The sequence below is a fragment of the Haliotis rufescens genome, unplaced genomic scaffold (genome assembly GCF_023055435.1).
Source record: "Haliotis rufescens isolate VD_foot unplaced genomic scaffold, xgHalRufe1.0.p SCAF_12, whole genome shotgun sequence".
Classification (NCBI taxonomy): Eukaryota; Metazoa; Mollusca; class Gastropoda; order Lepetellida; family Haliotidae; genus Haliotis; species Haliotis rufescens.
This window is the reverse complement of record NW_025963802.1, coordinates 38,859,052-38,871,290: the sequence shown is the minus strand read 5'-3', so window position 1 is coordinate 38,871,290 and position 12,239 is coordinate 38,859,052. Positions and strand designations below refer to the sequence as shown.

Here is a 12,239-nt window from a genome sequence, read left to right as displayed (position 1 = left end):
TGATAGACCTTACATACACTATATGTCACTTAGTAAATGATAGACCTTACATACACTATATGTCACTTAGTAAATGATAGACCTTACATACACTATATGTCACTTAGTGAATGATAGACCTTACATACACTGAATGTCACTAAGTAAATGATAGACCTTACATACACTATATGTCACTTAGTAAATGATAGACCTTACATACACTATATGTCACTTAGTGAATGATAGACCTTACATACACTGAATGTCACTCACTGAATGATGGACCTTACATACACTATATGTCACTTAGTAAATGATAGACCTTACATACACTGAATGTCACTTAGTAAATGATAGATCTTACATACACTATATGTCACTTAGTAAATGATAGACCTTACATACACTATATGTCACTTAGTGAATGATAGACCTTACATACACTATATGTCACTTAGTAAATGATAGACCTTACATACACTGAATGTCACGTAGTAAATGATAGACCTTACATACACTATATGTCACTTAGTAAATGATAGACCTTACATACACTATATGTCACTAAGTAAATGATAGACCTTACATACACTATATGTCACTTAGTAAATGATAGATCTTACATACACTTTATGTCACTAAGTAAATGATAGACCTTACATACACTATATGTCACTTAGTAAATGATAGATCTTACATACACAATATGTCACTTAGTAGATGATAGACCTTATATACACTATATGTCACTAAGTAAATGATAGACCTTACATACACTATATGTCACTTAGTAAATGAGAGACCTTACATACACTATATGTCACTTAGTGAATGTGAGGTGAGGTGAAATGGGATTTAACGTCGCGTCCAAAATTATTGCACTTATATAGCGACGTGCAAGTACGTGTGTGTGTTTGTGTGGCTGCTTGTACTAGTCCAGACTGATGCCGATTTATAGTGCTAGCACACTGAGATACCATGCCGCAGTTAAACATGAATACCCCACTCAGACACAGTATACTGACTCCGAGCCGACCAGTCCTTGTTTTAGCCCCTTGATGCCGAGCGCCAGACAGGGTAACAACAACTACAATCTTTTAACGTCTTTTGGTGTGACGCGCTCGGGGATCGAACCCCGGACCTTCCGCTCTCCGGGCGGACGCTCTACCACGAGACCACGGAGGCGGTCACTTAGTGAATGATAGACCTTACATACACTGTATGTCATTAAATGAATTATAAACCTTAAACACACTGTATGTCACGCACGAACGCTAAAACCGAATGACAAACCTTACAATGCACTAGTTCCCGTTATATCCCAGGAACATGTCAAATATTGACACAACAATGAGATAACGCCGTAAGCAACTCGGGAAATTATAAATTGAGACAAAGTGCACTGGCAGCTGACATGCGACCCCAAACCCGTGGGCTTGTAAACGACAGGACAAGATGACACAATTAGAAACCAAAGCCATATATGGAAGAATTAAAGATGGAACATTGGTCAATGTAGCTCACGCGTCATCTAGATCTGGAAGTATCTTACATTGCGTACTTGACTTACTGGTCAAGTGCCTTCACTTGTAAAGAAATTGTCGGATGACATTAAAGAATTGCAATAATGATTGTTATTTCCAGTTTGATGTCATTCAACCATAACTATGTAATAAATAGCTAATCATCAGAAAGAGCTATCATTATCGCTACATTACGCCTGCTCGTAACATTCACTGCTTAACTCGCCTCGTGTGATGAGGATATCGATCTGGTCATAAACCCACCTGACGGACGACTGATATCACTCTCCCCGAAATCCATGGGCATCCATCTAACCTCCCGTCACCACATGTCACATCCACCACTGAACCTCACTATAGGATGTACAAAATGGCTGTGGCTCGTCAGTCAGGAATGGTCGTGAAGCTGTGACGAAGTGTCGCTGTCTGCGTCGGCTACAGACTGTTGGCAGGTGATGCAGCCACGCCGTCACCAGAGACTGCCGTTACCGTAAATAAACAGGTGGGTCGCGCTTGGAGACATCAGTGGGGAGTATATCACAGGTATATCATATACTGTCAGCTTCACGTGAGAGGCCCCAGGCCATTTGCCACCTGCGAGCATCACCTCTTCAAACATCGAACACCTGGTGTCATTGATTTTCAGTGATCCATTCACATAATGTTCACTCTTTTTTGCCCTAAACAGATAATCGAAACTGATCAATCTCTGGCGTTGACGGTATACAACCATGGTTAATTAGGTATCAAATGTACTCACAAGCTTATTCCGCCTTCTCCATTCCATGAATGAATTGTTTGATAAGCTTTCCTTAGAAGTTGACAGATGACAAAGTAGAGATAATTTATGGATAACAACTTCTTTATTCACTGTAAAAGCGACGTTTCAGTATAGATCCTTCTACGTTGTCAAGAAAGCCTTGCCTGACAACGGTATAAGGATCTATACCGAAACGTCGCCTTCACAGTAAATAAAGAAGTTGATATCCATAAGTTATATCCACTTTGATTCAATGAATGTGGAAATCATTCGATATTTGTTTACATCGATATTTACCTAGAGCTGCCGGTACGAATGGTAATAAAATTATGTGCGTGTATGTTCAAGGAAATGATTCCAGTTTTACCTAAGAACGCAACAGTCTTTGTAAGTGATGACATAACCACGATGAAATTGAAAATAAATATCAGCCTAGCAATGTCCAATTGTACTGTCTGCATGCCTTGGCGAGCTGGTCGAAACGGCAACACAGACACGGATATATACGTTTACATTGTACAATACGGTAAATAATACTTGTTCAGGTCAGTGTTGGAGGCAGATAACAGTTTGTTGTAAGACTTGTCTTCAAGATAGTATCGATCGCAGAACACCTGGCAGGGTAGTGTGTTATATATCGGCTGTCGATTGTGTATTGATTAAGAACATGATTTGTATAGACTCTCGGCACCAAGGCTTACTGTACTTTGGCCTTACAAGACATAGCTTGTCCATATCAATATACCAACGCAGAGGAGAAAGTGTTAACAGAATCATATTCTGAACTCCCCATTCGTTTGTTTGTTTGTTGTTTAAGGTCGATCAAAGCAATATTCCAGCTATATGACGACGGTTTGTAAATAATCGAGTTTGAACCAGACAGCCCAGTGGTTGGCATTCTGAGCACCGATCTATGATGACATGCCTCAACCAAGTCAGCGAGCCTGACCTCCCGATCCCGTTCGTCGACTCTTACGACAAACACGGGCTGCTGAAGATCAGGTTTAACCTAGGTCTTCAAGAGCCTCCAACCTATTTACAAAAGGAAGGAACATAACTTAAAAGTGAATGAGTGTTTTGTTACGCCGCTATCAGAGATGTCCCATCATTATCACGGGGGTGGGGTTGTTATAAATGATGGACATTGTGCCTGTGTGGGAAATCGAACCTAGATCTTTGGCGTAACAAGCCAAGGCTTTAACTACTTACCCACCCTACTGCCCCGAGTTGGGCGTGGATGCCGCTTTCAAAAGTATTTACTTCTATCATGAGGTGTACCATGTCATGTTAATGTAGGAGGAATGCCTGGAGTAATATGTGTCGACATTTGCCACTTTGTTAAGTCCACGAGAACGGTTATGGTTCTGAATGACCAAGTATCACAATCTAGGATTCAGAAGCAGTTGGTCATCGCTCGGCTAACTCTTGTTAACTCTTGTTGCAGTGCCTTAGTTACCTAAGTTTCAGTGCCTTAAATAACTGAGCCTTGAGATTCGATTCAACGAGGCTGAAATGTCTGAAGCCTCAATTCGAAACATTTACACGCAAACATTGTATTATTAAGTACAGCACTTTCCATGCATACAATCTTCATTGGAACCCAATACACAACACGGAATCATATCAGGCATAGCATCTGTATCAGTGATTAGATATTCTGTTTATGAAACCGATGTACATCTTTAACCGGAGCTATAGCCGAGTGATACCGTTGCGCAGCCGATGTGACGGTGGAGCTCCGGTATCACATTGGCGGCACATCGGTACTACTTCGGTGGTATTCGTTAGTACTGCGGTATCCCATCGGTGCAAGGACGGTACACATTGAATTGAGGCTACTGGAGAGCCACCGATCCATAACGAGGCGTACCGGTGCTCTACCGACATTAACGAAGCCATACCGGAGTATTGCCGTTGTACTGCCGTTGTAGTTGTACTGCTCGCTCCGGCAGCGCAACGGCGGAAATGTTTGAGCATGTTTAAAAATTTCTACCGTCGCCTGCTGTTGCTAAATATTTCGCCGATGTCCTGACGATGTACTACCGTTCTTAGCGTTGTGATACCGTTGGGCTGTCGTTCTTGTACCGATCCCCTAAAATCGCCAAATTTGTACTCCGGTATAGCTCCGGCGACACAAATCGGCTAGGTGTGAGAGACCCTTTAGGCAACAACATGAACATTTTAGGCCCTGATGGTTCGAATCCCGCTAGGCTATCTGACTTGGTTGATGCATGTCATCGTTTACAAATTGCATGGATCGATGCTCATGATGTCAATCACTGGTTTGTCTGGTCAAGACTCGATTATGTACATACCGCCGTCATTTAGCTGGAATATTGCTGAGTGCGGCTTTAAACAATAAACAAACAAACGAATCAATTCCACGATGAACAGACAGAGGCACACTGTCGTGGGAACGATGTGCATGAGGTGCGTGCGTGCATGTGTTTGCGTGGGTTTGTGTGTACGTGTGCGTGAGTGTGTGTGCGTGGAGGTGTGCGTGTGCGTGAGTGAGTGCATGCGTGTTTGCGTGTGTGTGTGACACATGACATGACACATGACTCCACGTATTCGTACTAGAACACATTTTTATACAACCCGTAGTATACAACAGCTATTGTTACTATGCCCCATAATCCCGATGCATTTTGTTTTCGTTTCGTTTGCTCTTTTACGCCGCACTGAACAATATTCAAGCTGTAATAATAATCGGGTCAATCTAAAGATTAACATCATGTGCATCAACCTGCATCAATGAGCATGTGTTTGTGAATGAATATCAAATAGTGATGATATCAGGTGTTCGCCAAAAGGAAAGCGTATCCTGCCCGACCGGTGTCACCTGTCACACACACATGCACAGGCAAGTCAATTATTCATTTGAAAAAAAAACACTGGAAAAAATGGTCAAAGTCAAAACAGAAAATTGCATCGGACTTCATTTGTGTTACAAATTTGAAAATGGCCTCAACATGTGTGCTATGCAACTTCTTGAAAGCCTTACAGAGGCCTTAAATGTTGTAACGGTGATCAAACAACTTTTAAGCAAGAGTCGAATGAAAGGTATAACTCCTGCATATTAACCAGTTGATTGATTCTACTACTCGAAATCAGCAGTTTTCTTCCCCTTCCCCTTTTATTTGACTATACATTGTTATGTTTTCATTTTATGTAAAGGATAAAACACAATTCCTCAGGCTTGATTGAGAATGTAAACCCGAGGGGGCTGGGGGTGAGGTGTGGGGGTGATGAAGCAGGCCGATTGCGTAAGGGATTGGTACATTCTCAACCAAGCGGGAGGATGAGTGTTCATCCTACAGTAAACTACGGTTATAACGAACTCAAAGGGACCACTAAATTTAGTTCGTTATACCCGTAGTTCGTTATAAGCATATTTACAATATATATACAGCAAATGGACGTGACCTAAAAACAGTTCGTTACAAGCGTGTTCGTTATAAACGTAGTTTACTGTACTTAGAAACCGTCTAAGTGGAAGAGATACCAGAAGAAGAAAAAAACATGGGGATGCCTTGTTATGAAACAAATGCAGAGCGGTCTCAAACGAACTCGTCAGCGTACGAGAGAAAGATCACGTGGAGTATACAGACAGCTTATAAACCTACAGTGACGTCATACTATTGTTCTCCAGTCACAATAAATCTAATAAACAGGGATGTAATAATATCCGCGGGACTCTTCTATATAATATGTTATAATATCTCTGGGATTTTATATAATATCACGGGGATTTTATTAATACAAAATCCGTTTATATTGTAACATATGAATGTTTATCGACAGAAATGTATTTTGTATGTGAACACAATGTAATGAAATGTAAAATCAAATGACAATTGTTTTCTTTATATTCCCGCGGATCGAACGTGCAGCCTTCGTAACTTACCCTCGGATTTTTATAAGATTAACAACCCTCATCCTCCTGATAAAACTTTTGGCCCCTCGGTTTTATCCCTTGGATTCAGATTTACATTTCATAAAAAACAACCTCTGACGTGTTATTATCCTACACATGAACACCCTTGCATCACAGACCCGGAGTGTTAAACTTTACATTTTTAACCAAACCGGAGGGACAGTGTTTCATCTGTCGTAGAAGCTGTAAGAAAAATCTGACTCAACATTGTTCTTCATTCTACAACTTTATGTTACCAACCACAAACTTTCGGAAACGGACGTAAAATGTCTCTTGCTGGCGTACTCGTTGTAAGCGTCGCTTTCTTTACAGACGATTAAGGTTGCTGATTAGATCCCAAAGTAGCATTTGTCGTTTGACTTTACATTATATCGCCCATTTCCTTAATTTAGCCTTGTCATAGATGCAATATGGATTGTATTTGTAGGAGACTGTCTGTAGAATATTCCTGGGTCGGGAGACTTTCTATAGAATATACCTGGGTCGGGGGACTTTGCGCAGAATATCCCTGGGTCGGGGGATTTCATGTAGAATATCCCTTGGTCGGGGAACTTTGTTAAGACATTTCCTGGGTCGGGTGACGTTCTATAGAATATCCCTGGGTCGGGGGGCTTTGTGTAGAATATCCCTGGGTCGGGGGGCTTTGTGTAGAATATCCCTGGGTCGGGGGACTTTCTGTAGAATATCCATGGGTCGGGGGGCTTTGTGTAGAATATCCCAGGGTCGGGGACTTTGTGTAGAATGTCCCTGGGTCGGGGGACTTTCTGTAGTATATACCTGGGTTGAGGGACTTTGTGTAGAATATACCTGGGTCGGGGGACTTTGTGTAGAATATCCCTGGGTCGGGGGACTTTCTGTAAAATATCCCCGGGTCGGGGGACTTTGTGTAGAATATACCTGGGTCGGGGGACTTTGTGTAGAATATCCCTGGGTCGGGCCGGGGGACTTTGTGTAGAATATCCCTGGGCCGGAGGACTTTGTGTAGAATATACCTGGGTCGGGGGACTTTGTGTAGAATATACCTGGGTCGGGGGACTTTCTGTAGAATATACCCGGGTCGGGGGACTTTCTGTAAAATATCCCCGGGTCGAGGGACTTTGTGTAGAATATACCTGGGTCGGGGGACTTTGTGTAGAATATACCCGGGTCGGGGGACTTTCTGTAGAATATACCTGGGTTGGGGGACTTTGTGTAGAATATCCCTGGGTCGGGGGACTTTGTGTAGAATATACCTGGGTCGGGGGACTTTGTGTAGAATATCCCTGGGCCGGAGGACTTTGTGTAGAATATACCTGGGTCGGGGGACTTTCTGTAGAATATACCTGGGTCGGGGGACTTTCTGTAGTATATACCTGGGTCGGGGGACTTTCTGTAGTATATACCTGGGTCAGGAGACTTTGTGTAGAATATCCCTGGGTCGGGGGACTTTGTGTAGAATATCCCTGGGTCGGGGGACTTTGTGTAGAATATCCATGGGTCGGGGGACTTTCTGTAGTATATACCTGGGTTGAGGGACTTTCTGTAGTATATACCTGGGTCAGGAGACTTTGTGTAGTATATACCTGGGTTGAGGGACTTTCTGTAGTATATACCTGGGTCGGGGGACTTTGTGTAGTATATACCTGGGTCGGGGGACTTTGTGTAGAATATCCCTGGGTTGGGGGACTTTGTGTAAAATATACCTGGGTCGGGGGAATTTGTGTAAAATATACCTGGGTTGGGAGACTTTGTGTAGAATATACCTGGGTCGGGGGACTTTGTGTAGAATATCCCAGGGTCGGGGGACTTTGTGTAAAATATCCCAGGGTCGGGGGACTTTGTGTAGAATATACCTGGGTCGGGGGACTTTCTGTAGAATATACCTGGGCCGGAGGACTTTGTGTAGAATATCCCTGGGTCGGGGGACTTTGTGTAAAATATCCCAGGGTCGGGGGACTTTGTGTAGAATATCTCTGGGTCGGCGGACTTTGTGTAAAATATCCCAGGGTCGGGGGACTTTGTGTAAAATATCCCAGGGTCGGGGACTTTGTGTAGAATATCTCTGGGTCGGGGGACTTTCTGTAGTATATACCTGGGTTGGGGGACTTTGTGTAGAATATACCTGGGTCGGGGGACTTTGTGTAGAATATCCCAGGGTCGGGGGACTTTCTGTAGAATATCCATGGGTCGGGGGACTTTGTGTAGAATATTCCTGGGTCGGGTGACGTTCTGTAGAATATCCCAGGGTAGGGGGACTTTCTGTAGAATATCCCAGGGTCGGGGGACTTTGTGTAGAATATACCTGGGTCGGGGGACTTTCTGTAGTATATACCTGGGTCGGGGGACTTTGTGTAGAATATACCTGGGTCGGGGGACTTTCTGTAGTATATACCTGGGTCGGGGGGCTTTCTGTATTATATACCTGGGTCGGGGGACTTTCTGTATTATATACCTGGGTCGGGGGACTTTGTGTAGAATATCCCAGGGTCGGGGGACTTTGTGTAGTATATACCTGGGTCGGCGGACTTTGTGTAGAATATCCCTGGGTCGGGGGGCTTTGTGTAGAATATCCCAGGGTCGGGGGGCTTTGTGTAGAATATACCTGGGTCGGGGGACTTTGTGTAGAATATCCCTGGGTCGGGGGACTTTGTGTAGAATATCCCAGGGTTGGGGGACTTTGTGTAGAATATCCATGGGTCGGGAGACTTTCTGTAGAATATATACTGGGTCGGGGACTTTGTGTAGAAAAACAATACTAAGGAAGATGTCACTTGAGGTTTATAAGTTTATGTGCGCCAGTTGAACTGATAAGTATTTGATGATTTGGCGTATTGTTTAGAAAAAATATCATTGACAGTGTTGCTACTGAGTCGGCGCTGTGGTCTATGAAACGGAAATTCGCATAGCACAGTTGCGTCCCTTATTTGTACCAGGATCCAAGATTCACACTGATTATGATCCGTGATCTATTCAAGAGGCGTACATGTATATCTGCCCGAAAACACAATATATACAAAAAAACCAGCTATATACTTTGAAACTGAGTATGATTTCTTCACGTGTTTAGTTTGCGTGTTGTTTTTTCTGTATATAGGTTTGTTAAACAACGCACGTTACAATATTACAATATAGCGGCATGGAATTTTTAGAGTCTGGACAAAAATAAAACAGCAATTGATATCATTTGTCACCAGGACCCAAGCTGCCAGGAAGGGAGATACCGTGCATAAATCAACGCAATTCGGGCACGATGAAATCAAATCAAAGTCAGCGAGCCTGACCACCCGATCCATTTAGTCGCCCCTTACTTTAGATTCCCCCTAACCCGGAATCCCCACGGAGTTTTAAGATTATACCGACCCAACATTAAATACCCAATGTCGAAAGAAATGACAATTTTTAACACTCAGCTTTTTTTATCCTATCGTGGCTCTTAACTTATTTCAATACTGAAAGAAAAGTAGTTTATAGGAATATACATAAGCCTTGTATTTGTCTTTTACAAAAATTGAAATGATAACGTAAAATATTGTCCAATACGACCGCGCGGTAAGATATATTCATTCATAAATCTTAATATGGAACGTCATCGCCAGAGAATAATTGAGTGATTGAGTTGGGTTTAACGCCGCTTTTAACATTATTCCAGTTATATCACGGCGTGTCAGCTTAATGTGGGAGGAAAGCCCGAAGTGATGCAGGTCTCAGACGTTGACCACTTCGGTGAAACCCACGAGCACGGGTATGGTGCTGACAGACCTAGAAACATAATTGGGGCGAACCGGGATTCGAACCCAAAATCATAGGTTTCTGGCGTGCCCAAGGGACGCAACTCTGCACAGCGAATCGCGGCGCCTTAGACGACTGGGCCACCCGTGTCCCTCCGGAGAATAAACCATTATCCGCCGAAACAGGTTCCATTGGGTGTAAAGGGCCAATTAGTCCATCACTGAACATCGTTGATAACACCAGGTGTTTTGTGTTATTAAAACCATCCTGTATATGCTGAGCAAAAATGTTAGGGGTCATGAATATGTTTGTGGATATTTTTGTCGTGAAGACACTATTTTATAAAACTACCCCTAAAAGTATCACGATACTTACCTCTTTCAATCAAATCACAACCCACGCTTGCCGTAAAAGGCGACTATGATATTCGTAAGAGGCGACTAACGGGATCGGGTCAGGCTCGCTGGCTTGGTTGATGCATGTCATCGTATCCTAATTTATTAGAACGATGCTCATGATCACTGGATTGTCTGGTCCAGACTCGATTATTTACAGACCGGCGTCATATAGCTTGAATATTGCGAAGTGCGGCGTTAAACAAAAAAAAACACCCAAACAGTATATATTTGTGGTAAAAAATAATGTTCAGTTCAGTGCATGTGCAGTGACTAGACACCTTTATCTAGCCCTGTGTAAACAGTTGAGGCTACTGAATGTGGTGTGACATGCTGTTTCAGACAATGCATGCTCGCGTATAGTGACTCATCGGTTTGTTTAAAATGGGCAGAAGAAACTATACGGAATATTTATGCCTGAGGAGCAGTATATTGTACCCTCACCCTACCTGGTGAGTTGCAAAAGCAGCGTCGGTAGCGTTCTTAGGAATGCATGTTTGCCGTGTGTCGCTAGCGAGCCCAGCTATGATGACAACGTGGGAGAGAAAGAGGATTGTTCTGAATGGAACTCAAATCATAAAAAAATAATTACAAGGATGATCGCGTCAAAACAGTCTTATCCGCAATATGCACTTTCGGAAACCACACTATATCCCGAATCGAACGCTTTCTGTTTGCGAAACATGAAAATTTATTCCAAAAATATGTTTTGATGAAAGGGTTTAATGGCGTGTGTTTTTGTGTGTGTGATTGTTTGGTTTTTGTTTGTTTGGTTTTTTTTGGTTTTTTTGGTTTCTTTGTGTGTGTATGTGTGTGTGTGTGTGCGTGCGTGCGTGCGTGCGTGCGTGCGTGCGTGCGTGCCTGCGTGCGTGTGTGTGATATTGCGAGCAACGACCCACTCCGTTTGGGTACGAGGACAAGCAATCATTGGGTCTGATGGAGATGCAAATCTATTTTAAGAGAATCATTTGTGGCGTAAGTAGGTTTACGTAAAATATACCATTCAGTTTACAATGCAAGTGAAAAAAAATATTCCTACTCGTGCGCAATATAAATGGCCTATTATTTATTTGTTTTATTATTATTTATCATAATTATTACTCCCCCAATAGGTGAATGGGATATTATACAATGGGAGGTAGAATATTAACTAGTTAAAAGAATTGTCCTCAAAATCCTATTTAAACCAAACACAATTGGAAAAATAAATTGAAAACGAGAGTGTATTTCGACGGTTATTACATTAATGTTGTGTAACGGAATTTCCCTGTTCGAATCCAGAGCCATGTGTAGACGCCTCAACTTGATCAAGTTCAACGTGTTTAAGGATGCCTGAAATGGGTGTGAACAGTGATGAGTCTCCCAAAGTAAACATTTACACTTCTACTACCCGGAGAGTGTCATGTCGGTTAATTGTTTCTTAAGCTGAGAGTTTCCTTTGAAAAATTTCCTTTCCAAACACCTTAATTGTTTAAACAAGTATCTTACAATTCCTCTCCAAACAACATCTGATTTGTACAATCTGACGCCAAACATAATGGCGATGTGGACAAGAAGCAATGAGGCTTTGATAAGCCAGGAGTCTGCGCTTCAAAAGAGCCGAGTGTTGACACGTGAGGTGGCCAGTTTCAGCAGCCCACGCGGAGAGGGGACAAGGCACGGTCATGGGGGTAGCGATTGCTTACAATGTGACCCACCCTATATACAAGGTCATCCCCCGAGGCACCACCTGTGAGAGTACCTTGAGGGTGAAAATGTTAAAATATTCAAAGTCACAGTTTATTTCAATGCTTGTGTTACAGGGTAACAGGGTTTCAACATTCGAAGCCTCGGTGAAGTTGAAGAGGTTTAATCGAGACACGTGGAAGACATTTCCAAATCTGACGCATCAGTGACAAAATTGATGTCCGATGCGAGTCTCTAATTGACTTGAA

The 12,239-nt window shown here is 42.7% G+C and overlaps 2 protein-coding genes across 2 annotated transcripts in view; both read right to left on the bottom strand.

Annotated features, from left to right (window-relative positions):
* LOC124150955 (ankyrin repeat domain-containing protein 55-like) overlaps positions 1–2,049 on the bottom strand; it is a 34,976-nt gene extending 32,927 nt beyond the window's left edge. The window contains exon 1 of the mRNA XM_046523168.2: positions 1,770–2,049. Within this exon, the coding sequence (XP_046379124.2) occupies positions 1,770–1,812 (43 nt within the window). The 5' untranslated portion in view covers positions 1,813–2,049. The remainder of the gene's footprint in view (positions 1–1,769) is intronic.
* A 4,295-nt stretch (positions 2,050–6,344) lies between these two features.
* On the bottom strand, positions 6,345–8,365 carry LOC125378292 (extensin-2-like). Its single transcript, XM_048393758.1, has 3 exons — positions 7,100–8,365; positions 6,681–6,966; positions 6,345–6,385 (listed from the first exon to the last, which is right to left on the bottom strand). Exons 1-3 carry the CDS (start codon positions 8,363–8,365, stop codon positions 6,345–6,347), a joined length of 1,593 nt encoding a protein of 530 aa, XP_048249715.1.
* Between the last annotated feature and the right edge of the window lie 3,874 nt (positions 8,366–12,239).